Source organism: Protopterus annectens, chromosome 6.part0, assembly GCF_019279795.1.
Source record: "Protopterus annectens isolate FY-2018-M chromosome 6.part0, PAN1.0, whole genome shotgun sequence".
Lineage (NCBI taxonomy): Eukaryota > Metazoa > Chordata > Ceratodontiformes > Protopteridae > Protopterus > Protopterus annectens.
Genome location: NC_056737.1, coordinates 268349489 through 268373790, shown reverse-complemented (window position 1 = coordinate 268373790; position 24302 = coordinate 268349489). Strand labels below are relative to the sequence as shown.

At 42.1% G+C, this 24302-nt stretch overlaps 1 protein-coding gene across 5 annotated transcripts in view; it reads left to right on the top strand.

Moving 5' to 3' along the window:
- Positions 1-24302, top strand: part of VPS39 (VPS39 subunit of HOPS complex) — a 1019836-nt gene that overhangs the window by 770490 nt on the left and 225044 nt on the right. For all 5 annotated transcript variants that reach the window (XM_044074020.1, XM_044074018.1, XM_044074019.1 and 2 more), the window contains exon 16: positions 19057-19130. In XM_044074020.1, the coding sequence (XP_043929955.1) occupies positions 19057-19130 (74 nt within the window). The remainder of the gene's footprint in view (positions 1-19056; positions 19131-24302) is intronic.

Here is a 24302-nt window from a genome sequence, read left to right as displayed (position 1 = left end):
TCGGTTCCTTTGCCAGTTTTCTCTAGTAAATTGCCCTCTGTTGCCTGATGTTCTTCGTGTTTCACTGTTGCAGTTATCACATTTAGGTTATCTGCCTGCAGGTAGCCCTCAGCCGGCCTGAATACCAGAGTCTTGGATTCCTGCATCGGATGCTGTCCATGACGTCAGGTCGTCAGGGGTATAAAGCATGCAGCCGACGCCATTACGTCAGTCTTTCTTGCTGCGCATTTCCCAAAGCAGAAGCAGTTCGCAAGTGCCGGTTGGCCGACTCCTGGAATTTTCGTTTTCGAGTTTCAGAACCAAAGTCTTCAAAAAAGCTAAGTACCCCGATGGTGATCATTTTCTTGCTCTTAACCGATGTCAGCAAAAGTTAACAATTGTATTACCTGTGGAAAGCAAATACCTCATAAAGATTTTCATTCGTACTGCATTCCTTGCTTAGGCCCAGGCCACGATGTCCGTCGCTGCCGGTTTTGTGCATTGTTCAGCCCCCAAACTATTTGTCGTTGGGCTATATTTGCAGCACATTATTTTGGTACTCTGTATAACTCTCCAGAAATGGCTTCGGTAAGCCAACCGACTACCAATATTTCTAAAAAAGTAAGGATAAAGACAGAGACAGACCGCATAGGTCCAAAACTGCCAACGATGCTTCTGTTAAGCTAGTCACCAGTCCGCCGGTACTCAGTGAAGCACTTTCGCAGCCCCTGATACCCGCTACTTCAGATTTGCAGGCCTCTACTGAGACCCATTCAGAGTCCTGTATGCCGCGAGATGCTTCGACTATGGAACCTGCGGATGTCTCTACCTTGGATGGGTCCAGAGCCGCTGTGCAGGCACCGGCTTCTGAGGGAGTATCAGGCCTACAGACTTGCTTGTTAAACCAACGCCATCTTCATCCAGGCCTAAAACTCGCAGCACGCCTAGAAAACAGACGTCCAAGCCGCATGGTCAGGCCCATATGCCTAAAAAACAAATGCTTAGAATGGCTGAAGACCTTATTACCTTAATTAGGGGAAGCCAGCCTTCCCCCTCTAAGAGACCTAGAACTGATTTTCCTTCTGATTCTTCTGATCAGGAATCTGATATTTCTGTTTCTTCTGATTACCAGGATTTGAGGATTCTGATGCAGAGGATTCCATTCCCTCTGCTTCCCCTCCAGATTTTTCTTTTGCTGAAACCTTGCATACTCATAGGGAGCATTTCCACTGGGAAAGCCAGGATTACTCTGACTCCAAAAAGAGGCTTAGGGAATTCTTACTCCTTCCTCAACACAGGTCTTTAGCTAATCCCACCTGTTCTGGACATTGTAGATGATGCTTTCCTGGAATCTAGCCTTTCCCCAGACACCTTACCTCCAGCTCCCAGTAAACCTGACAGGTATTACAGAGTACCTGACTCTCACAAGTTCCTCTTCAAGAATCCTACTGCGGATCCGGAGACCATTTCACAAGGACCAAAGGGCATTAAGGCTACTGCTGCCAAAAATCCTACCCCTTCTAATAGAGATTCTAGAGCCTTGGACTGATGGGGTAAGAAGGTATACACGTCTGCTGCTTTGGCCATTAGGGCTTTAAATTGCCAGTTTCGTATGTTAAAGTAGCTGGAGCATATTATGGGACTACTTAAACAGAAAATTATGTTGATTTCTGACTGTGCTGAACACAAAGAATTACATTATTTAATGCATTTTGCAGAACAAGTTGGTAAACATACTTTGCAATGTGGTTTTGACTCTTTAGAAGCATCTTGCAGGGCTGCTGTCACTGGGTCTGTACTTAGAAGGCATGCTTGGCTAAGGAGCAAAACTTGCCAGATCATGTTAAAACTAAATTACTGGATTCCCCCTTAAACCAAGACCGCCTGTTTGGCAACAAAGCAGAAGAAGTCCTCAAAAGGCTGGAGGAAAAAGCTAAATCTATGCAAACTGTTAAAGAATTCCTGCAAGTACAGCCTCCCAGATTTAGTAGGCATTGGCCTTCAAAGAATTGGTCCTTTCCAGTCTCTTCCAGGCCCTCTGTCCAAACCCAGGAACAGCAGACCAGCTAGGTTACAGTCTCAGGCTATGCACAGGCCTAAGCAGTGGGAGGCTCCCACTTCCAAAGCAGGGAATAGTAAGGCACCCCCTGTATGGAAAAATGGCGCAATGACTTAACCTTAACTCTTCCAAGCCCTGCTCAACTGTCTGTTCTCTTAGGAGGAAAGCTTGCCGTGCATGCAAAAAACTGGGAACTCATTACCCAAGACAAATGGGTTTTGAATATAGTTTCCCAAGGATACAGATTCTGCTTCCACACCCTACCAACCCCAAACAGTTAGCCAGACCTACCTCCAAGTCAGTGGGCAGAGGCCCAACAGCAGGTCTCTCTCTTGTAAGTATCAGGGCTATTCACCTTTTTGGGAATTCCAAAATTCAAAATGCTAACACTTCAACAGCTGCTTTCTGTGCTAGGCAAAGATGCCTGGTTGGCAACCTTAGACTTAAAGGAAGCTTACCTGCACATTTCAATAAGGGAATCTTGCAGGAAATACCTACGCTTCAGGGCAGGCTCCATGTACTATCAGTTCTCTGCACTTCCCTTTGACTTATCTACTGCACCCAGGGTATTCACAAAGTGTCTAGCGCCAGCCATTACACTTTGCAGGCAGAGAAATAATCAAATATACCCATACTTGGACTGTTGTCTGATTCAGGCAGAAAGCAAGGACTTGCTTTTAAAACATCTGGCATTTGTAAAGAAACTTCTAACCTCACTGGGGTACACCATAAACGAAAAGAAATCTCATCTAGTACCCGACCAACAGATTGTATTCCTGGGAGCAAGCTTGAACACAACTTCCCAGATGGCTCTCCTCACTCCAGAGAAACAAGTTTATTTGACAACCCACTTCAAACTACTGGCCACAAAGACCCAGCTATCTGCAATGAAAATTCTGCAAGCCCTGTGGTTCATGGCCTCTTGCATTTTACTAATTCCATATGCAAGACTGCATATGAGGAAACTACAGTGGTATCTAAAAAGCTTATGGTGTCAACATTCTCAGGACCTGAAATCAATGATTCCTATCATTCCTTGTATAAAGACAGAGTTCCTTTGATGGGCAGAGGCCTGCTACCACAACAAGGTGCTCCCTTTCACTCCAGCCCCTGCCACCCAAACCCTAACAACAGACGCATCAGACTATGCATGGGGGGCTTACTTGGCAGGGCAGTGCATTCAGGGCAAATGGAACCTGAAACAGATGCACCTGCATATCAGCCAAAAAGAAATGTTAGCTGTACAGAATTCCCTGACAGCCTTCAAAGACAACATTCTTCCAGGACAATTATTGGTAAAGACAGACAACACCACAGTTATGTGGTACACAAACAAGCAGGGGGGAACCCACGTGTACCCTCTGTGCAGACTAGCCATGGCTTTGTGGAATACAGCCTTGAGCTACCAAGTGCACCTATAGGCTCAATTCCTGCCGCAAGCTAAATTCTCTGGCAGACGACCTAAGCAGAAATCTCATGGACCTACACGAATGGAAACTGGAACCAAAAATATTCAACCTCTTGAGGAACAAATGGGGGACTCCAGAGATAGACCTGTTTGCCTCCCCTCAGAACTACCAACTGGACAAATTCTGCAGAAGGACTTCCCACAGTCAAGCTTGGAAAGTGGTTGCCCTGTCCTTTACTTGGAAAAGCCTCTCAGTTTATGCCTTTCCCCCTCTGCCTCTCTTCTCGAAGGTTCTGCTAAAGATCAAACAGGACAAGCCAAGGACAATACTGATTGCACTAGACTGGCCATGCCAACACTGGTACACCCCCTCTTGCACAGTATGACACTGCTGGAACCATGGCATCTGCCTCAGTCCCCTTCCTTGCTGTCCCAGCAGGCGGGCCAGATTCTGCACCCTCAGCTTCAAACCCTGAACCTTGCAGCCTGGCTAATTCCTTGAGCTCTCCAATAGCATCCCTCAGTAAGCAGGTGCTAGACGTCATTCTGGAGGCAAGGAGGCCTAGTACTAGAAAATCCTATGCTGAAAAGTGGAAAAGATAGTGTTCCTGGAGCCAGACTCGGGGGATGGGCACAACAGTGCCCAGCTTACCTCATATACTTCAGTGCTTAACAGAAATGCGCCACAAGGGCCTATCCTTCTCGTCAAAATTCATGGCTCTGCCATTTCAACACATTATAATACTGAACCACCCTTCTTCTCCCACCCCCTGCTAAAGCAATTCCTCAGAGGGGCCAAAATTTTAAGACCCCCCAGGAGAGCCCTTACTCCAGCCCGGGACCTTAACTTTGTATTGGAAAAGCTCACTCTCCCTCCTTTTGAGCCAGCTGCAACTGCAGAGTTGATATTCCTTTCTTGGAAAACAACCTTCCTTCTAGCCATCACTTCAGCAAGAAGAGTGTCTGAATTACAGGCCCTCATGGCAGTGGAGCCCTTCATCATCTTCCATGCAGGCAGGGTTTCCCTCAGGACCAATCCTTCCTTTATGACCAAGTTGGTGTCTAGTGTGGCCCTTAATCAGTCCATTCATTTGCCTACCTTTTTCCCGAATCCACAAAACAACAGCGAACGAATACTGCTCTCTTTGGATGTGCAAGGAGAACTTAGATTTTATTTGGACAGGACTAAGCCTCTTAGAAAATCTGAACAGCTGCTAGTTGGCTTAGCTGCAGGGGCAGAGGGGAAGGCCATTTCAAAGCAAACCATTTCTAAATGGATAGCCCATTGCATTCATTTATGCTATAAACACCATGCAAAACCTACCCCACAGGGTATAAGATCACATTCCACCAGGGCTGCATCTACCTCTACAGCCTTTCTCAGAGGTGTCCCTACCAGGGACATCCTAGAAGCTGCTACCTGGAGCTCTGTACATACCTTCACCAATCATTACCACTTGCCTATTTTTTTCTAAATCCAGAGCTGGTTTTGCCACTGCAGTCTTGCAGGGCTTAATAGCTGGCCCTTATGCTCTCTGACTTCCTCCTCCCTTCCTTAGCTTTGGGAATCAACCCAACTGTAATGACTGCAACAGTGAAACATGAAGAACATAGTACAGCTGTATACACTTATTATAAATGTAGATGTTCGAGTGTGTTCACTGTTGCAGTCCTGGTTACCTTCCCTTCAGCCCCCTGACTTCTCTTGGCTCTACCTTTCCTTCTTTAGTGTATTTAACCTTTGTGGTGCATTTGCTTTTTGATGGAGGGGTACCATAACAAATAATTGCTTCCCATTGTGGGGGCACCTGACATCTGGGGCAAGAAAAACTGACATAATGGCATCGGCTGCATGTTTTATACCCCTGACGTCATGGAACAAGAGACCTCATCCGATGCAGGAATCCAAGACTCTGGTATTCAGGCCGGCTGTAATGACTGCAACAGTGAATACACTTAAACATCTACATTTATGGTAAGTGTACAGAACTGTACTTTCTCTGTACTCTTAATTGCAATCAGCCCTATTGGCAGAATCTCCATTCTCCATTCCTGTGCTGCTTAGTACTTAGAATACTTTCTGCTACTTTGAGTACAATATTCTCTGTGGTTATTGTTAATCTTTTTAAGGATCTGCATCCAAAATCTTAGTCCGTCCCTGTTTCTTGAGCTTCTCTCTGTTTCATCATAATCCTTTTCCACTTGGAATTATAGCTTTCTGCTTGTGTTATGTATAGGAGCCTTAACTATGTAGCTTTGAAATACCCCTTCAGGTCAGGTAATCCAAACCACATTGTCTTATTGGAAGGATCAACTTATTCCACTTGACTCTTGCCATCTTCCCCTCCTAGAAAAAGTCCTTCAACTCTTTATTAATGTCTATCCACAGCTTGTCCTCTGGTTGATAAAAATATATGACTGGCGTGTATAAAACTAAAGGGACTAAAAACATTTTCACTGCTTGTGGCTTGCTATCCATATCCATAAAACAGAGCTTCCGGTTTCTCAGTTTTTGTATTATCTTTTGTTTTGTCTCTTCCCACATATCCTTCGCTGCCATAACAGAATCCTTTTTAACCCATACTCCTAAGTGCTTTATCATGTCCACATAAAAATGGGTATTGCTGAACCAATTCATGTGTAGTTATAGAGTTTATAACTATTGCCTTTGTTTTATCTTCATGAATTTTGTGTCCCCAAAAGACTTGAAACTGTGCCATAATGTTCTAGAACACTGAAATATAATTTTCTGGTTTTATCAAGTACAAAATAATATCATCTGCAAATAAAGCCAACATTTCCTGATTACCATACCAATTATATCATTGAATTTCGGAGTTCCTTATTTTCTTTGCCAGTGGTACTAAAAATAACACAGATGACAAAGGAGAAAGAGGATATCCCTGCCTGTTTCCTCTGTTCAAACAGTACTTAATCAGAGATGAACTCCCCTCTTTGATGTTCACCTCCAATCTCTCATATATCCTCCTACTTAACCTTATTATTATGTCAGAGAATGCAAGTGCTTCCATTGCCCTATTCATAAAAATCCCAGCTTACACTGTTGAATGACCAGCCAACATCAGTAGTATTTGACTTGTCTAGAATTATTGAGCAAATAAGTTGAGAGGTAGGGGTATGGCTTCACCTTGAGCATCTGAAAATGTATCAACCTGTAACTCTAGCAAGTCACTTGATCCATTTTTAGCAAGCAGGTAGCTATAGTTTTAGAACCAAAAAAAAAAAACACCTATATTGAATTATCATTCGTGAAATAGACAACAAAATGTATATAAAAGTAAACAAGCCATATTAACAAGTTCACTATACATCACATAAATTCCTTTGTACAGTATAATCATCCAGCACTATATAAATTGTTCAACTCCTGACTTTTCTTAAACCTCATTCCTCCTCCAAAAACTTTCTGCATGTATTGTCTCCACAATTTCAATTTTTTCTAAGTTATTTGCTCCTACCCTTTTCTAAAGATCCAACTTTCTGTTAGTCTTCTACAATGTTCATTACTTCAGTTATGATTGGTTTAGACTTTGATTTCCATTTTCTAGTAATTGCTTTTTTGACCGCCACCAAAAGTAAGATGAACAAGGCTGTACTATGTCTAGGCAGTTCAGATTTTGTATCCCAGCTTTAAAAAAACAAACAAAAAATAATTTCCTTAGTTACACTCATTTGCTTGCCCAGTATTCCTGACAGAGTACTCTGTAAGTAATGTTTAAAGTCTACCTACTCATTACACTTCACTCTTTCCTCCCCATCACATCTCCAACATTTGCCATCTACCAGACGATAAATTCTATGAAGTCTGCTCAGCATATAAAAGTACCTATGCAAAAACTTGCAAGCAAAAGTCCTAAACCTTTTAGACTTTGTTGCATATTTGGAACCCATACATATGTCCTCCTATTGCTTCTTTTTGAATTGTTTATCGAATCTCTGTTCCCAGTCTTTTTTGACATTCTCTGATTGGTTACTATAGTTGTCATGTAAGACTATATGCAGTGCTTTAGTTATCGTGTAATCCTAAACCATCTTATTCTATTGGAAGGATCATCTTATCCCACGTTATTCTTGCCCTCTTCCTCTCCCAGGTAAAATCCTTCAACCCTTTATTAATTACTATTCGCAACTTCTCCTTTGGTTGATAAAATATGCCTGCACCGTATATAAAAGTAAAGTGACTAAAAACATTTTTACTGCTTGTATTTTGCTATCAATATCCATAGGCAAAAGCTTCCAGTTTCTAAGTTGTATTATCTTTTAATCTCCTTTCATATCCTTAGCTGCCATAACAGTATCCTTTTTAATCCATACTCCTAAATACTTTGTTTTATCAAGTCCCCATAAATATGGGCATTACTGAAACAGTTTGTGTGTAGGCACATGGTTTACAACTATAGCCTTTGCTTTCTCTTCAATAATTTTATATAAAAAAACCTGGGAACTGTCTCAGAGAGTTCTACAACCCTTAGATGCCCTTTTTTGATTTTATCAGGTACAAAATAATGTCATCTGCAAGTAAAGCCAACTTTTCTTGATTACCATACCCATTTATATCCTTGAATTTCTGAGCCCCTTATTTTCTTTCACAATGGTTCTAAATATAAAGCTAATAACAAAGGAGAAAGAGGACACCCCTATCTGGTTCCTGAGGTCAAAGAAAACTTATCACTGAGAAACACTCCCACTTTGAATTTTGCCTCTACTCTGTTAAAGTAGCTCTGTCTGGTTCCTGTGTTCAGACACACGTTATCAGAGTAGAACCCTCACACTTTGATTTTTGCCTCCAATCCCACTTACACCCTTCTAATTAACCTTATTATTGCATCAGGGAATGCAAATACTTCCATTGCCCTATTCATAAAATCCCAACCTATTCTGTTGAATTCTCTTCATCAAGACCCACCAACAGCAGCAGTATTTTCCTACATTCTGCTTCCCTCTGGATCATCATTGTTCTGTTAATGTCAAATATTTGCTTCCCTTCCACAAAACCACATTGATCCATATGTATCACTTTCAGTACACCTTTGCCATTCTTTAGCCATTATAGACTTAAATCTTTTATAATCATAAGTTAACATTAAAATGGACCTATATGAAGAGGGATCTGATGGGTCTTTGTCATCTTTACGTGTTACAGCCACCATAGCTTTTTCCACGATGTTGGTACTTCCCCTCCTTTTAAAATGCTGTTAACACCTTCCAGATCATTAAACTTTTCTTTCCTCCTAGCTTCCAAACTTCCATTGGCTTACCATCTGTTCCTGGAGACTTTCTTGCAGGCTGATTATACATCATTGTTTTTATCCCATCTCCACTTAACTGAACTGAAAATTGTTGAGCCTCATCTACCTCTAGCCTTGCCGTGTTTGTCTTCCATAAATTTTTCCATTTGTGCGTTTTCTTAATTTCCACATTTCTCTGTTGTATATAAATTTTCATTAACTTTATGAAATATACCTGTACAGAATCTCACTGGTTATTTTTCTTGTTATAGGCTCCCTACGTTTGGCAACAACCATTTTTACTTTGTATTGGCTAAGTCTTAGTGCTAAAAGTTTTTGTGCACTCTTGAGTTGTTATAAGAAAACAGCTGCTTAACAGCAATCTAAACTCATGCATATTAATCAGGTGCTCCCTTATTTTCTCTTTAGCACTGTGCAGTTGCAACATGTCTTGTTCTGTGAAATTTCCCTTATTCTGCAGTAATGTAATGCTTGTTCACCCCTCTTCTGGAGTACTTTCTATCTTCCCTAATAACATTTGAATAATTTTTATTATTCCTTACTTAAATTCCTTTCTTTTTAACAGGTAGGGAAGCACCACTGTCTCATTTTTACTTCATTACCCTGCAGTTTTATGCATGGTTAGAAATAGTTATTGGATATATTTCAGAGCTTTCAATTAAACACACATGTTCCTGTGAAATACAGATCTGAAGTAGTTTACTTCCTTTGGTCTTCACACTTAGGGCTTCAGATCCGTAATGGCTCTGACATGGCCATATAGCTAACATCTTTGATCCAAGCTCTCAGCTCCTCCCCTTACCCATAATGCCCCATGTCTCCTTCCTCCCTCCCTTCAGGTCTCGTTTGCTGCTGATACAGCAAGCAGCGTGGTCCGAGCTCTTGGCAGTGTGTTTGTCATTTTCTGGGCTTAAATTGTTGAGTGCTTATGTTTTCTCCACTTTTTGTCTGTACTTGTCTTTCTCTTGCCTTGCTCTTCCCCACAACGGTCAGTTGGTTTAAAAAAAAAAATAAAAAAAAACTTCCCTTTTGCTCTTTTTCCTCTATATGTGTGTGTGTGTGTGGGGGGGGGCTTATTTAGTGGACTATGTCAGAAGCCCCTAAATCTGTGTTTAAAAGGTGCTCAGAGTGTGGTTATAAGCTTTCCCCAGCTGATGGCCACACTCTGTGTGTGGTGTGCCTGGGCGTAGTGTACCTTGATTCCTCCTGTCTTATCTGCACTGGGTTTAACCCCAGAGCACTTCAGGAAAGGAGGTCTTCTTCCCGCATTGGGAATGGCTATTTCCTGCCCCATCTACTGGTTCGACAGCAGCAGCAACGTCTTCCCCTCCCCAGGTCTCAGGGACTCAAACTCATGCCAAGAGGTCTTGGGAAGCAGAGAAGGCCAAAAACATCAAGCCTTGCAAGCAGTCTCCCAACCGCTCTGCTGTGGTTGGTCCATCCCCCTAAGGTAGTATCTTCTAGGCCTGGTTCCCCCTGGCTCTGCTCTCTGTGATTCTCCCCTGAGCCGGAGGTTGCTAGAATGCGGTCCCCTGTCACCCCCTCACTGCCTTCGTAGACCGGTTTCAGTGTCCTTGTCATCCAGCTCCACCCGGAGCCTTAGTGAAGTGGAGATGGACAAGATGATGCGGAAATTCATCTGCACCCAAATTCAGATGGGGGTCTTGCCTGCACCCTCTCCCTCTGGAGGGGGGTGTCTTGCAACCCTTTTCACACCGATAACTCCTTCTCCGATCTGGCCTGTGGTTTCAGAGCCCTTGGATCCAAGCACCCTCTGGGTCGGCACCGATGGTACCTTGTACCTCGACACCAGCCATTGCCTTGAGTACGTCGGATCATACGCTCTTGGAGCCGTAGTCTTAGGGTCGGATCTGAGGGGGTGCTTTCAGCTCCAAGTGGGTTGGAGCATAGTATTTCCCTCTGCATCTCGACTCCTCAAATCTTGGCTCCGACTCCCCTGTCAGATCAGAGGGGAACTGCTCCGATGGGATTTAATAAGGAGGTCCGTTCTCCACCTGCGTTTGACATGGTGGAGAGGGTTCAGTCGATGCTTTTGAGACCCTTAACCATCTCGTCTTCGGACTCCAACCTGACCCCCTCTGGATTGGGTATGGCTTCAACCATCTTGCCCTTTCAGGGACAGCCTTTGCCTGCTTTGCCTCAAGAAGCTCCAGTTAGAGAGCATCAGGATGTTTGCGGGTCCTCCCCAGAGAGCCATACTGAGGAGGTCCCTCGCAAACTTACATGTAAGACGGGGCGCTTGGACTCCTCTTTGGAGTCCCTCACCTCAGACACTGATTTGGAGGAAGGGGAGGGTTCCCCCTGATCCCCCCCCCCCGAGGATGTCTCCTTTGGAGACATCATGGAACCCCTTCGCCAGAAGGGGGGAATGGTCTGCCCAAAAACTGACCCCTGATGAAGCAGTGTTTCTTGAGGCACTTGGCATGGGCCCATCAACTTCCTGGGTATCCCATCCCGCAGATCCCTTAGTGGGTCTAATAACATCTTGGGCGTGGAAGGAACCGGACACAGTGGAGCCTATCCTGAAGCATCCCGACAAGGTCCTCGCCCCCCCCTTCTGACAGGATGCATTGGTATAAGGGGTCCCCTGTGGATGCTGTGGTCATGGCGGCAGCCACAAAGAAAGAGCTCACTCAGTAGAGCTCTATGGTCCACCCTCCTGACCATGAGTCACGGAAGCTGGACTGTTTTGGGAAGCGGGTGTATGCTTCAGTGACCTTTGCCATCAGGGCACTGAACTACATGGCACACTTGACTCGATTGAAGCGAGACTTGGTCATGGAAGTCGCTGAGTCAACCCTGGAGTCCATGTCGGCAGAGGACAAGACGTTCTCTGTCAGAATGGCCACTCTTAAGGCGATTTCCATTACATTGATACATCTTCTCTCCCATGCCATGGATGGAGCCGCTAGGGCGGCCGGCTCAGGAATCACCATTAGGTGCCATTCCTGGCTCTGGCTGTGTCAGTTCACTGACCCCTTCAAGGAGACATTTACCAATGCCCCGTATGACGGTTCTTCCTTCTTTGGGAAATCAATCAGAGAGACACTTGTCCAGAGTGAGAAGGATGGGAAGACACTGTCTGCTGTCAGGATCTGCTTCTCCTCCACTCAAAGTTCCTTTTTTGGGAATCAGCAAGGGACAAAGAAGATGTGGTTCTGAAAGTCTCAGGCGTTTTCCTGGGAAACTCCGGAAACTCTGTCCCCCAGAGGCAGAGGGGGTTACAATAGATGCCGGCCCAGAGGCAGAGGGGGTCCGAGAAATACCAGGTCTCGAGAACCCTTCTCAGACAGACCCGGGCAGCAGCCCTGAAGGACTGCCCGACTGCTCCTCTTTGGAGGCAGTTGGGGGACGTCTTTCACTACAACCAGCAGCATGGGAGTCTGTTACAAATGACTGTTGGGTGTTGCAGATCATATCCAGAGGCTGGTCCATCCAGCCACATCTTTCCCCCCCAGAGGTTCCACCCACACAAAGGGAGGTAGCAGCCTTGGAAATAGAAAAGCTGCTAAGAAAACGAGTCATCCAGCCAGTCCCCCCAGACCATGCCAGATCGGGCGTTTATTCCAGGTTCTTTTTAGTGCCAAAGAAGGTCGGGGACCTAAGACCCATTTTGGATCTTTCTTCCCTGAACCTGTCAGTAGCCAAGACAAAATTCCGGATGGTCACTCTTCTTTCCGTTCTGCCCTATCTGCAGGTGAACGATTGGATGTGCTCGATCGACCTACGATATGCTAACTACCATGTCTAGATGGACAGATGCTCTCGGAGGTTTCTCCACTTCTGGTTAGGAGCCAATCACTGTCAGTTCAGAGCCCTTCCTTTTGGTCTCACCACCGCCCCCCGGGTGTTCACCAAAGTGATAGCAGTAGTAGCGGCTCACCTGAGGCTTCAGAGTATTCAGGTCTTCCTGTACCTGGATGATTGGCTCTTTGCTGCCCCGACCAGGCATCTACTGTGCCAAGCCAGGTGCACATTTCTATTGTTGGCTCGAAATCTGGGCCTCACCATCAATCTTACTAAATCGGCCCTGACTCTGGTGCAGATTCTAGACCTCATTGGGGCTCAGTTGGATACGGTTCAATTGAATCTCTCTCTGACTCCAGAGAGAGTACACAATCTGTAGCTACATGTATTGTATGTTCTACAAATAGATGTCCCAGTGGCAGAATCAGTTCTAAGGGCCCTGGGGTCCATGCAGCTACGATCCACTTGTTAAACTTAGCACGCTTTCACATGCAGATTCTACAGTGGACTCTGGCAGTCCAATGGTCTTTACTGGATCAGCCGTTGTCTTATCTGGTACGAATATCCTGTGTTTGCAGGGACTCCCTTCTGTGGTGGATTCAGTCTCCAGATCTGGTGAGGGGTCTTCCTTTTCTTCCACCCTTGCCCAATGCCACAGTGACTATGGACACCTCCCAGCTAGGGTGGTGGGGGGATTGCTCGGGAAGGACGGTCCAAGGCACGTGGTCCATACCCGAGACCAACTTGCATATCAGTGTTCTAGAGATAGAGATGCTGCTAGCATTGCAAGCTCTGCATGCCCATCTTCCCCTTGGAACTATTGCCATCCAGACAACATGTCCGTAGTTTAGTACATCAACAAATGGGGGGAACCAGATCCTACCCCCTTTGTCGCGAAGCCATGAGAGTGTAGGAATGGGCGATCTCCACCTGCCGTTTTCTGGTAGCAACGCACATTCCAGTTTGGTCCAACATTCTAGCGGACAGGCTCAGCAGATCTGTTCTGATGCCTTACGAATGGTCTCTGAATCCTTCAGTGGCAGAGCGGATCATCCTCAGGTGGGGTCATCCTTGCTGAGATCTCTTCGCATCTCCTTCCAGTGCGAAATGCAGCAAGTTCTTCGCAATGAACCCCCCTCAGGGGGGAGCCTCCAGAGACCCTCTGGTTCATGCTTGGCAACCCGGTCTGCTCTATGCTTATCCTCTTCTAACTTTGATTTCCAAGTTCCTTCAGAAAGCTCGCAGGCTGGGGAAGCACAGTTATCATCATCATCCCATTCTGGCCTTGCCAAGTCTGGTTTCCATCCCTATGATCTCACACAGTAGTTCCACCCTGGACTCTGGATCCGGTCCTGGGTCTTATTTCACATCCCTTGGGGATGCCTCATCCAGACCTGGTCAGTCTGAAGCTCACTGCTTGGCTGCTCCAGTTCCCATGATCATTAGGACTCCCAGTTTATCTTCCCTGGTTAAGAATATTTGGGTTGCAGCTCACAAGTCCTCAACCAGAAAAGTATGTTGTAGTAAATGGAAATGTTTCTTGGTTTGGGCTTCTCAACATGCCTTGGATCCCTTTACTTGCTCCATTGTCTGCAGTTTTGGATTTCTTAGCAAGCCTTTTTCATCAGGGCACTAGTTTGTCTGTTGTAAAAGTACAGCTGGCTGCTGTTTCCAACTTTCATGTTGGGAGAATACGAATTCCTTGGCTTCATCCAAACTGTGCAGAGCCTTTCTTAAGGTGCGTTTCTGCTCCATCCTCCGGTGAAGGATTCTGTGCCACCGTGGGACCTTAATTTGGTGCTCCAGGCTTTAGTTTCACCTACGACCATGCTCAGCCATCTCGCACACGACCATCCATACTCAAAAAAATTTTTAAAATTCATATCCCTTCTATAGGTGAATTTTAACTGACAAGTACATAATTGATCTAGATCAGTGATTTCTTTAAATCTATCCCATTCTCTACTAACAACATTTCTTATAACTCCTGAATCTCCATTGAAATCTAAAATGTATGCATCTTCCCAATCATAATTCCTGTTAGTGTGTTGGGGGGGAATGATCCAATTGATGGACACCCACAACTTAAAAATCTGGAAAGCATTATGGAAAGGGAAATTAGTAACGAAATCCAGAACCACAGGATTCATCCTAATCTTTCCAAGGACGAAAGAGATTTACTTGAGTCCCTAAAAACTGACCGTACTATGAGAATTATGCAGCCTGATAAAGGTGGAGGGACTGTATTAATGGATAGGATTGTTTGAGTCCAAAATGAAGGATGAACTTAGCAATTCTTCAAAATATGTCCTGGCTTCTATTAATGAGGTCAACATTGCCAATTCCAGAATCATCCACATGCTCAATGATTTACTTTTAGAAAATTCCATTAATCTGGACACATTTAACTTTTTAATCAACAAACATCCCAGGGTTCCTTCGGTGTTTGTTATTCCGAAGGTTCACAAGAGTACACTGGATCTTCCACTAAGGCTCATTGTTTCCTCAGAAGGTGCCATCACATCGCCCCTCTCCAAATATGTTGATACCAAACTTAAAGATCTGTTCTGGACAGGTCCAGCAGTGTTAAAGGATTCTTGGGATTTTCTTAGATATTTGAAACCTGAACTGTACAGTGCCAGTTTGCTTTTCATTACATTGGACATTGTGGACCTTTTTGGTAGTATACCTTATGATATTGGATTGCAATGGTTGGAAGATTACATGAGGACATTTGGTAATTTTTCCAATAATGATTTTATTAATGTCCTTTTGTTCATGGAAATTATTCTCAACAACAATTACATGTTTTTCGAAGGTGAATTTTACAAACAGATCCAAGGTGTGGCGATGGGGGCTAGTTGTGCCCCCAACTATGCCAGTATTGTTCTGACCTGGTGGGAACACACCTATGTTCTTAATAGTGAATTCACCAGTTGTTGGTCTCTATACAAAACGCTTCTTGGATGACGTTTGTATTCTGTGGATGGCAAGCAAGAAACATTTTTTGAATTTTTGACTTATTTAAAAAGAACAACCAATTTTCTAGATTTTACTTACAACTTGAATTATGAGGTACTTAACTACCTGGACGTAAGCATTACAAAGGATAATGGCAAGTTTTCATCCAATATATATAGAAAGAATGCCTTATCAAATTCCTACCTTCATTTTAGTAGTGGGCATCCTTTTTTTCAAAAGAAAAATCTTATAAAAGGCCAAATGGTCAGGACTAGCCGTATGACGTCTAATGACAAAGATTTCATTATTGAATGTAATACTGTGAGTGAAATGTTTAAAGACAGAGGTTATCCCACCAATTTAATTCAACAGGTTATTATGGAAGTTCGTGAAGGTAGATCAAATCACGCATTATTTGATTTTTGTGGATTGAATAAATCATTTAACTTGGCTCGTTCTCCATTTGGTTGCTTACAGTGAATTGTGGTATTGCTTCTTTAGTTTCACCTCGTTTTGAACCTGCAGCTTCAGTTGAATTACAGTCCCTGTCCTTGAAGACTGCGTTTTTAGTAGCCATTACTTCTGCCAGGAGGGTGTCGGGACTCCAGGCCCTGTCTATTCCTTATATTGTTTGTCTCTTACGCTAAGCCCTTTTTAGGCAAACGAATGTCGAAAATTACAGTTGCTGTGTGGATCGCCAAGTGCATTATCTGAGCTTATTTAGCCAAAGGGCTTTCTCTGCCAAATCAGGTAAAAGCACATTCTACCAGGTCTGTAGCTACCTCTGTGGCTTTCTGGTTCAGGGTCTCTTTGGATGATATTTGTTCTGCTGCCACATGGTCCTCATCTCATAGTTTCATTTCCCACTACAAATTGGACATTATTTCCAGAGGTAGGGCTTCTTTTGACTCCACCGTGCTCTGGAATATCCTTTCATGAGGGCCTCCCAGGTGCAAAGTAGCTTGAGACTCTGTCCCTAAGGTTGAAGACCAAATGAAGTAAACTACTTCAGGTAAAGAAGTTATGCACTCACCATAATGTTCCATCTGAGTAGTTGTACTTCATTTGGCTTCAGTCATCCCCCCTCCTTTCCCCTGCCTTGTCACTATTGTCCTGACCATGTATAAGGAGGATGAACATCACACGAGTGCTCCTTTTGTTACCTGGCTCAGGAATCTAGGGCAGTAGATAGTGGTAAGGCTTTGTTGGGTCAGGTATATGTTTTGTGATGAGCAGCAAACTCGATCTGAAGAGAGGAAGGAGACGGGGCATTATTGGTAAGGGGAGGAGCTGAAGGCTCGGAGCAAAGATGCTAGCTATGCGGCCATGTCGGATCCATTACAAATCCGAAAGTCTTACAGTTGAAGACAAATGAAGTACAACTACTCAAATGGAACATTATGGGGAGTTCATAACTTCCTTTTTCTGTCTAGTCTTGCCAGTTCTGTACCTTGGCGAATAATATTTAAATTCTCTCCAAGTTCCTGCTACTGAATTCACATCTTCCATGGCAAACATTTTCATAAATTACTTCAGAAGTATACCCTGTTTTGTGTATTCCCTTCTAGGTCCCCCAGATACATCCTCACTGTTCTAAATCGAGTTTTGTTCCTGACCTATAAATAATGTTCTCTACTGAAAGCTGATTATTTCTCCCAAAAAATGTATAAGCTGCATAATAGCAGTTTTAGGTTGGATATAAATACATGCCAAAGTAATCCTTCTCCCTTGCCAGTAGCCCTTTGCTACCACAGATCTACCGTTTTTACCTATTTTCCCTTCTTCTGTCACTATTGACGTTCCTCAAGCAATTAGGATTCTTACTCCCAGTTTCCTTTGTTCCTTATATTCTGCTGTATATCCTTCCTGAAACCCTTTATCAAATTCACAAGCTCACCTCTTTCAAAATGTGTCCCCTGTAACATTGCTATTTGCACTCTGCATTTCTTAATATAATTTCTTTTTTAGTTTTAAGTCTTTCCCAGAATGTATCCTTGGTTGCAGAAAACCTGTTGTTAGTATGTATAATATCTAAAAAGGGCATTTTTTGTAATTCTTCAGTATGGATTTTTGGTATTACTAACCAATTTGTTACTTTTGTGAAACTTAATAACCAAAAGACTAATTCTAGGTGTGTGTAATCAAACATTGACAACTTCATCTGATTTTCCTTTAAAAATTGTATTTTTTGTTTAAACTGTATAACAGTTATGAAGAAAAAGATGTTTTATTATATTTCCAAAGTGAAAAATGTGCTGTAAAAATAGTATAATCTTTTTTTTTTTCTCCAGCAAGAAGGGGTGGTTGTGGGGGAGGCGGAGTCTTCCTTTTTCTTTAACTTCCATTGTAAACTATTTGCATATTTTTTCTTAAAATAATAATAAAAATAGTATTTGATTTTGGCATCCTTTTCAGTTTGATTTTTACATTTGCAAGATGGGCATTTTTAATATCTTTTAGAAAGGGCTTATTATGATAAAAATCATTGAATCACTTCCTTGTTCATGTGTGTATATTGTGCATATATAACATTCTACTCCCTTCCCAGTAAAAGATGAAATGCATAATGGCAACTGCTGAGTATTACATCCTCTAGTGGTAAAAAGTTTTAGATGTGTTAAAATGATCGTACAGCCAATAATTAACTTGTTGTTGTTGTTTGTCTTTCGGCTTTTCCCGGTTAGGGGTCGCCACAGCGGAACTCCGGTCCGTTAATGATTGGCAGTAGATTTTTCACGAACGCCGAGGTGCCAGCTCGACATTCAATCTTCACCGAAGGCACGCCCATTTACGCATGTCTCTCGAACTCCCACCCAACCACGGGGAGGACATGCAGACTCCACACAGAAGGGACTACCCACACTCAAGCCGAGAATCGAACAGAAGAACCTCTTGCTGTGAGGCAACAACGCTACCGCTGCACCACCACGGATACACAGCCAATAATTAACATGGGTTCTCAATTCTTGGAGCGAAATAATGGACTGAAAGAGTGTATTTCTTGAAGTAATATTTCAAAAGTAAATAAACCTTTCTGATATTTTCCATTGGACTGTCTGAAATTTGATATAGTATGGTTTTATTTGTACAGAACTGTGTGTGTGTGTGTGTGTGAGTGTATGTATATATATATATGTATATATATATATATATATATATATATATATATAAAATAAAATGTTGCATTTAGGCCTGATGTTTAGCTTTGAGTGTTTCACAGCATACTTTTATCGCATGTCATTTAATATGACTATAGTTGCCTGGATTCAAGTGTAGCTGTTTTCATAAGTCAGTGGGTAACGAGTGAAATGCTTAGTTTAATTGCATGGGAAAACAGAGTATATAATGAGTATGTGTGAGTGTGACATTAAATTGCTGAGTTTAGCCACCTGATGAATTTTAATAGCATTGAATTGCAGTAAAGTTCAGGTTGCCCAACCAGCATTTTTTTTTTTTTTTAATTTCTAGTTTGTTTTTGTGCAATGTTTATTTAAAGATCACTGCTATCTATGGTTTATTTGTTTATTTCATAATTTATTTTATTTATGTTTTTTTCCTTCTATTAAAAATAATATACTCAATTTTTTAGCATTTTTTTTTGTTCTTTTCAGGGAAGGAACACTTGGGTTACATATTTGAGTATGCACCCTGGGTCCTACGAACCTGCCCTGAAGATGGACTGAAGGTATAATACCATTTGCTTGCTTACTTTAGTAGTACTTATAGCACTATATATCATAGAGAGTCAAAGTCCTTCCACAGACTTATGTGCCTTTTTTCCTGCCCATAATATGCATTTGGAATGGTCAGAATTAATAATATCAAGTTTTCCAAACTTTTTGACAAGATAATGAAGTATACATTATTGAAAACATTCAATTAATAAATAGCAAGTATAATTTTAACTAGAGAGTGGTACGCGGTATAAAATTTTCTGTGAAACTGTCTTTAAAGTATTGGCTCTCTTAGGTGCACAAGAGAGAGGTCTGTACACATTAACATATTATGGCCAGTGGGTGGCACCATTGGTTTAAAGACTTTTTAAAATTGTGGCTCTTTAAAATGGACCAGTAGATGTAGTCTACCTGGACGTGAGCAAAGCCTTTTGTTCTGTCCCACACAAGAGGCTGATAGGAAAACTGGAGATGTTGAGTATAAGACCAAGACTGAAGAACTGGGTAGCAGCATGGCTGAGTGGTAGGACACAAACTGTTGTGGAGTTAGGGATAATGCCAAGAATTAGAAAGTCACTAGTGAAGTACCACAAGGTCTGTCCTGGGTCTAATACTGTTGAGTGTGTTTATGTCACACATATTTGATGGAATAAGGAACGTGTTTCACCACTTTGCTGATGACATAAAGAGGTGCATCAGTGAATCATAGGGGGAAGAGTATAGTGAAGGATTTGGATACACTGAATAAATGAGCAGAAAGGTCACGACTGAGGTTCAAAATAAATGCAGAGTTGTACACTTAGGCCTCTGCAGTCTTGGAATGAAGTATGAGGTAAGGAAGTGGAAACGAATATCAGCAAACAAGAAATGAAGCTGTTGGTGTTGGTCATACCTGGAATAAACCACTGGGAGTTGTGTGGGAGGGAGATGGTACCAGAAAGCAACACTGGGATATATCTTTATAAGGATGGATTAAAGAAGCAAAGAGGTAATACTTTTAGTCTGCACAACTTTGGTGATACCACACCTTGTGGTGGTCACGTAAGGAAATGACATGAGGGTGCTAAAGAAATCTAGAGGAAAGCTGAAACAAAAATAAGTGAGTTTGTGGGGTAGGCATAACCAGAATGTAAGGAAGCTAGTGCTCTTCTTCTTTGAGACTGGAAGAGATGAGAGGCATGATGTTAGTATGTTAAGCTCATCCTATGCGTTTCACCATACATTTGTCTTTTTATTACTTTTATTGTCAAATGACATTTACACCAGCCTAAGAGAATCCTTTCCCATAGTTGCACCCACATCTCACATACATTATCTATTTTCAAATTAATATCACAACTCAAAACAGGTCTCTCTAAACTGTGGCAACATAAACAATAAAGTAGAATAAGTCCATACTTGTCTAGATTGTTTTGCAGTACCATTTGCTGCTCTCTATGGAATTTGGTGTGAAAAGCTGTATAATATCTGTTTTAAGTTTGCATTTTTCAGTGTACATAACTTGTAATTGTTTTGTTAGTATTTATGCAGCTGAGAAGCAGAATATGGCAAGCTGTACAGAACATATTTTTTCTGCAGAAAACATCCATGCATACACACATATTGATAGAGCGTTGGGCTTTTTAGACTGCTACTTCATGTCAGAAACTAGATAAAAGGTAATCTAAGCATCTTTTTGTAGAGAGGGTATATGGATTTTAAATTTTGACTCAGGAGTAAGTAAAGAGTCATGATGACTTCACCTAATGCAGAAAGTTAGATTTGACTAAAAAAAAGAATGTCTTAACTAAGTACTTCCCAGTGCTAACTCCTAGCAGGACACCCATCTGGAATTTCTTCAAGTGTACTGACTCTTAACTTTTGAAATCAGATTAGCAGTTGAACCATTCAGTTTACGCTTTCCTCTATGAGTGTTTGAACTGCAGATGAGGCAGAGAGAGTCAGAGTATCTTCTACCTCCTCACTGCAAAAAAGTAACTTTTCTCCATATGTTACTCCAACTTCTTGCATACCATTGGTCCTAAGTACTGTACCAGCCAGTAACGTAGTTTACCTCATTTCCTCCACTACCCAAGTAAGTACATTTTTCTACTCAGTCAGATATGCTGCTACCCAGCTTGTCATCATGCTTACTCCTGCTGCTCACTTATCTCATATCCTACCGCCATCCAGTAATAACAAATAATATTTCTCCAGCTCTGTCCTAACCAGCCAGCCATACTCCTTTCCCAAACTCACTACATATTGTGCCAACTCTATTCAAAGGTGCTCTTTACCTTCATGTCAAATGTAGACCACTTAACCCTCCACCCAAGCCAGCCCAAAGTAAAACTACTTGCAAGGATAACTTTTAAAAAATAAATAGAAACATTATTCCTTTATACTAGAATACTCTTAGGAGATTAAAATGCCACGGTGATATGGCAGTAGCGTTGTTACCTCACAGCAAGAGGTTGTCCCATTCGATTCTCAGCGTGGCTTGGGAGTACCTTCTGTGTGGAGTCTGCATGTCCTCTCTGCGGTTGGGTAGCGTTTGAAAGACATGCGTGTGTAAATGGGCATGCCTTCGCTGAAGGTTGGGCGTCGAGCTGGCACCTTGGCATTTCGTAAAAATCTACTGCCAATCATTAGCAGACCAGAGTTCCGCTGTGGCGACCCCTTAACGGGAAAAAGCCGAAAAGACAAACAAACTCTTAGGAGATTACATTCACCCTAACACTGGTCTTACCTCTTAACATCTAAACCATGGTAATCCCTCTGACCACCGTGTTGTAACTCCATACTCTTCAACTTCCCTTAGCAGTCTAACTTTCTTCACTATAAATGTCAGAAGCATAAGGAATAAAACCACTGAACGCCACTTATACATCCCATTATAACCCTAACTTTCTAGCTATACCTGGAATTTGTCTAAAACTAAGCATAAATTATTCTTAAATAAGACCCTCTTGCTCTAATGTCATTTGCAGTGACTGCTTAATGAGGAAAGGAGGTGATGTTGCAGTATTATTTTCTAGCTACTACCAGATTACCCCTTGTAATGAACCTATACCAAACTTAAGCACAGCAGAACTCCTTATAGCTCTCTTCAAATGAAATTACCATAAACCAATGTGTGTATATGTATGTCTCTCTCTCTCTCTCTCTTTATATCCCTCCTGTTGACAGCATAACCAGCACATATACACTGGAGGAAATCCTACACTGCATATCTATATATGTTCTACAAGTAATAATAATAATGTTAGGGAATATTAATATTAATGTCAGTATTAACTGGCTGGATCTTACACCAAGCTCTCCTGAATCTAACATAACTCTACATGGATTTAAGCAACTTATAAACAGCCCAGCATACCATAGAAACCACAAGCTCTTTACTAGATTGGATCCTAGTGTATGATTCTAGTAAATTCAGCTTTTCAGGTACTCTTCCAAACTCTGTTGATGATCACCTCCTAACCTATACAGAAGTATCAAATATCCACCTAAAAGCAAGTAGACAAAACAGTTTCCAACCTATCTAACTTTAACCCAGAAATCTTTATTACTACCCTTTCATTGCCAATTAGGATATTGTGAAAATTCTACCACTGGATAAACACCATAAGTAAATTCAAATACATTTTCCTCAAGCTCTCAAATAACCTTGCACCCCTAGAAAGAAAAGAATAAAAACAAACAGCATGATTCAGCTTTCCAAAACTAGTGTATTGCAGGTCAGAGACAAAGCTTGGAAAGAATGGGAAGCACACAAAACCCAACATCTCCAGCGTTATAGAGAGCTTTGGAACTAGGCCAAAAAACATGTTACAACAATATTGAAAATATTAGCAGAAACAATACTAAAACTTCTGTTCATCTATTAAAGAAATATTGCATCCTGGCCAAAAATACATTCCCAGCCCCTGTCCAAACAATACACCATTTGAAACTGCAGTACAATTAAAGTCTTACTTTATAGACAGTATAACCTCTATTACTAAAGACTCCCACACTTCCATTCTCAACACTGTTCACTCCACATTCATCGTAAACCTGTCCCCTCAGCCTATATAAAATGATTCATAATCAAATCCAAATGGTGCTCCACCTCTGCAGATAACCTACCAAATAACTGCCATAAATTGCTAACAGTATTGTCTGTCCAGTTTCCATCCTTATAAATAGGTCCATTCAGGAATCCCATATTCCTTTCCTCTGGAAAAAAAAATCTCACATTACTCTCCACAAAGGAGGTACTTCAACAGATATTACAAACTTTAGACCCATAGCAATCTTATCCCCATTAACAAGGAAATGTATTCAAAAGAAACTCCTAAAATATTTCTTTCAGGAAAAACTCCTAACCCCCATGCAACACAGTTTCTGTCCATCTTGTAGTTGTCAGTGCTGCCTTCATGGATACCTTCAACAAAGACATGAACAGAGGCAAATTTGTATCTTCTTTATTCCTAGACCTTTCCAAGGTCTTTAATATAGTTTGCCAAAGCAAACTTCTACTTCAGATATCCTCATTAGGATTATCACCATCTGTCCTCCAATGGTTGAAACGCTACTTAAGTGATAGATATCAGTCAGTAAATTGGCACTCCATACTCTTCTCCTACCTCCCAGTTATCATTGGCATCCACAGGGCTCCATCCTTGGACCCCTCCTCTTTAATAATCTGACCAATATGCTCCATACAGCTACCCAGCATGCTTCACTAATATGGTACACAGTCGACTCCTCACTCAAATGATCATCTGACAATCTAGCACATCTCCAAAAATTCATTCAAGAAGCTTTCACACCTACTGAAAAATGGCTGTGTAACTTAAAATCTGAAGTAGTTAACTTCGTTTATCTGCAACCTGTGGGTATTCGGAACCATATCAGATCTGAGCCGGCAACATTTTATCAAGCATCTGCTCCAAGCTCCAAATTCCTCCCCTTACCCATAATCCCTCGCCTCTCCTACCTTCCCTCAGATCTCGTTTGCCGCTTCATGCGTATGCATCATGGTCTCTATAGCTCCAAGTTGGGTATAGTAAGCGGAACATTTGATACTTAAGTTAGTGTGAGAGAGTAGTAGTTTGTGATAGCCCTTCCTCCCCTTCGTCTTGTCATCAGTTTGTTTAAAAAAAAAAAAAAAAAAAAAAGTAAATAGTTAGAAAGTTTGTCTTTCTTTCTTGAAATAG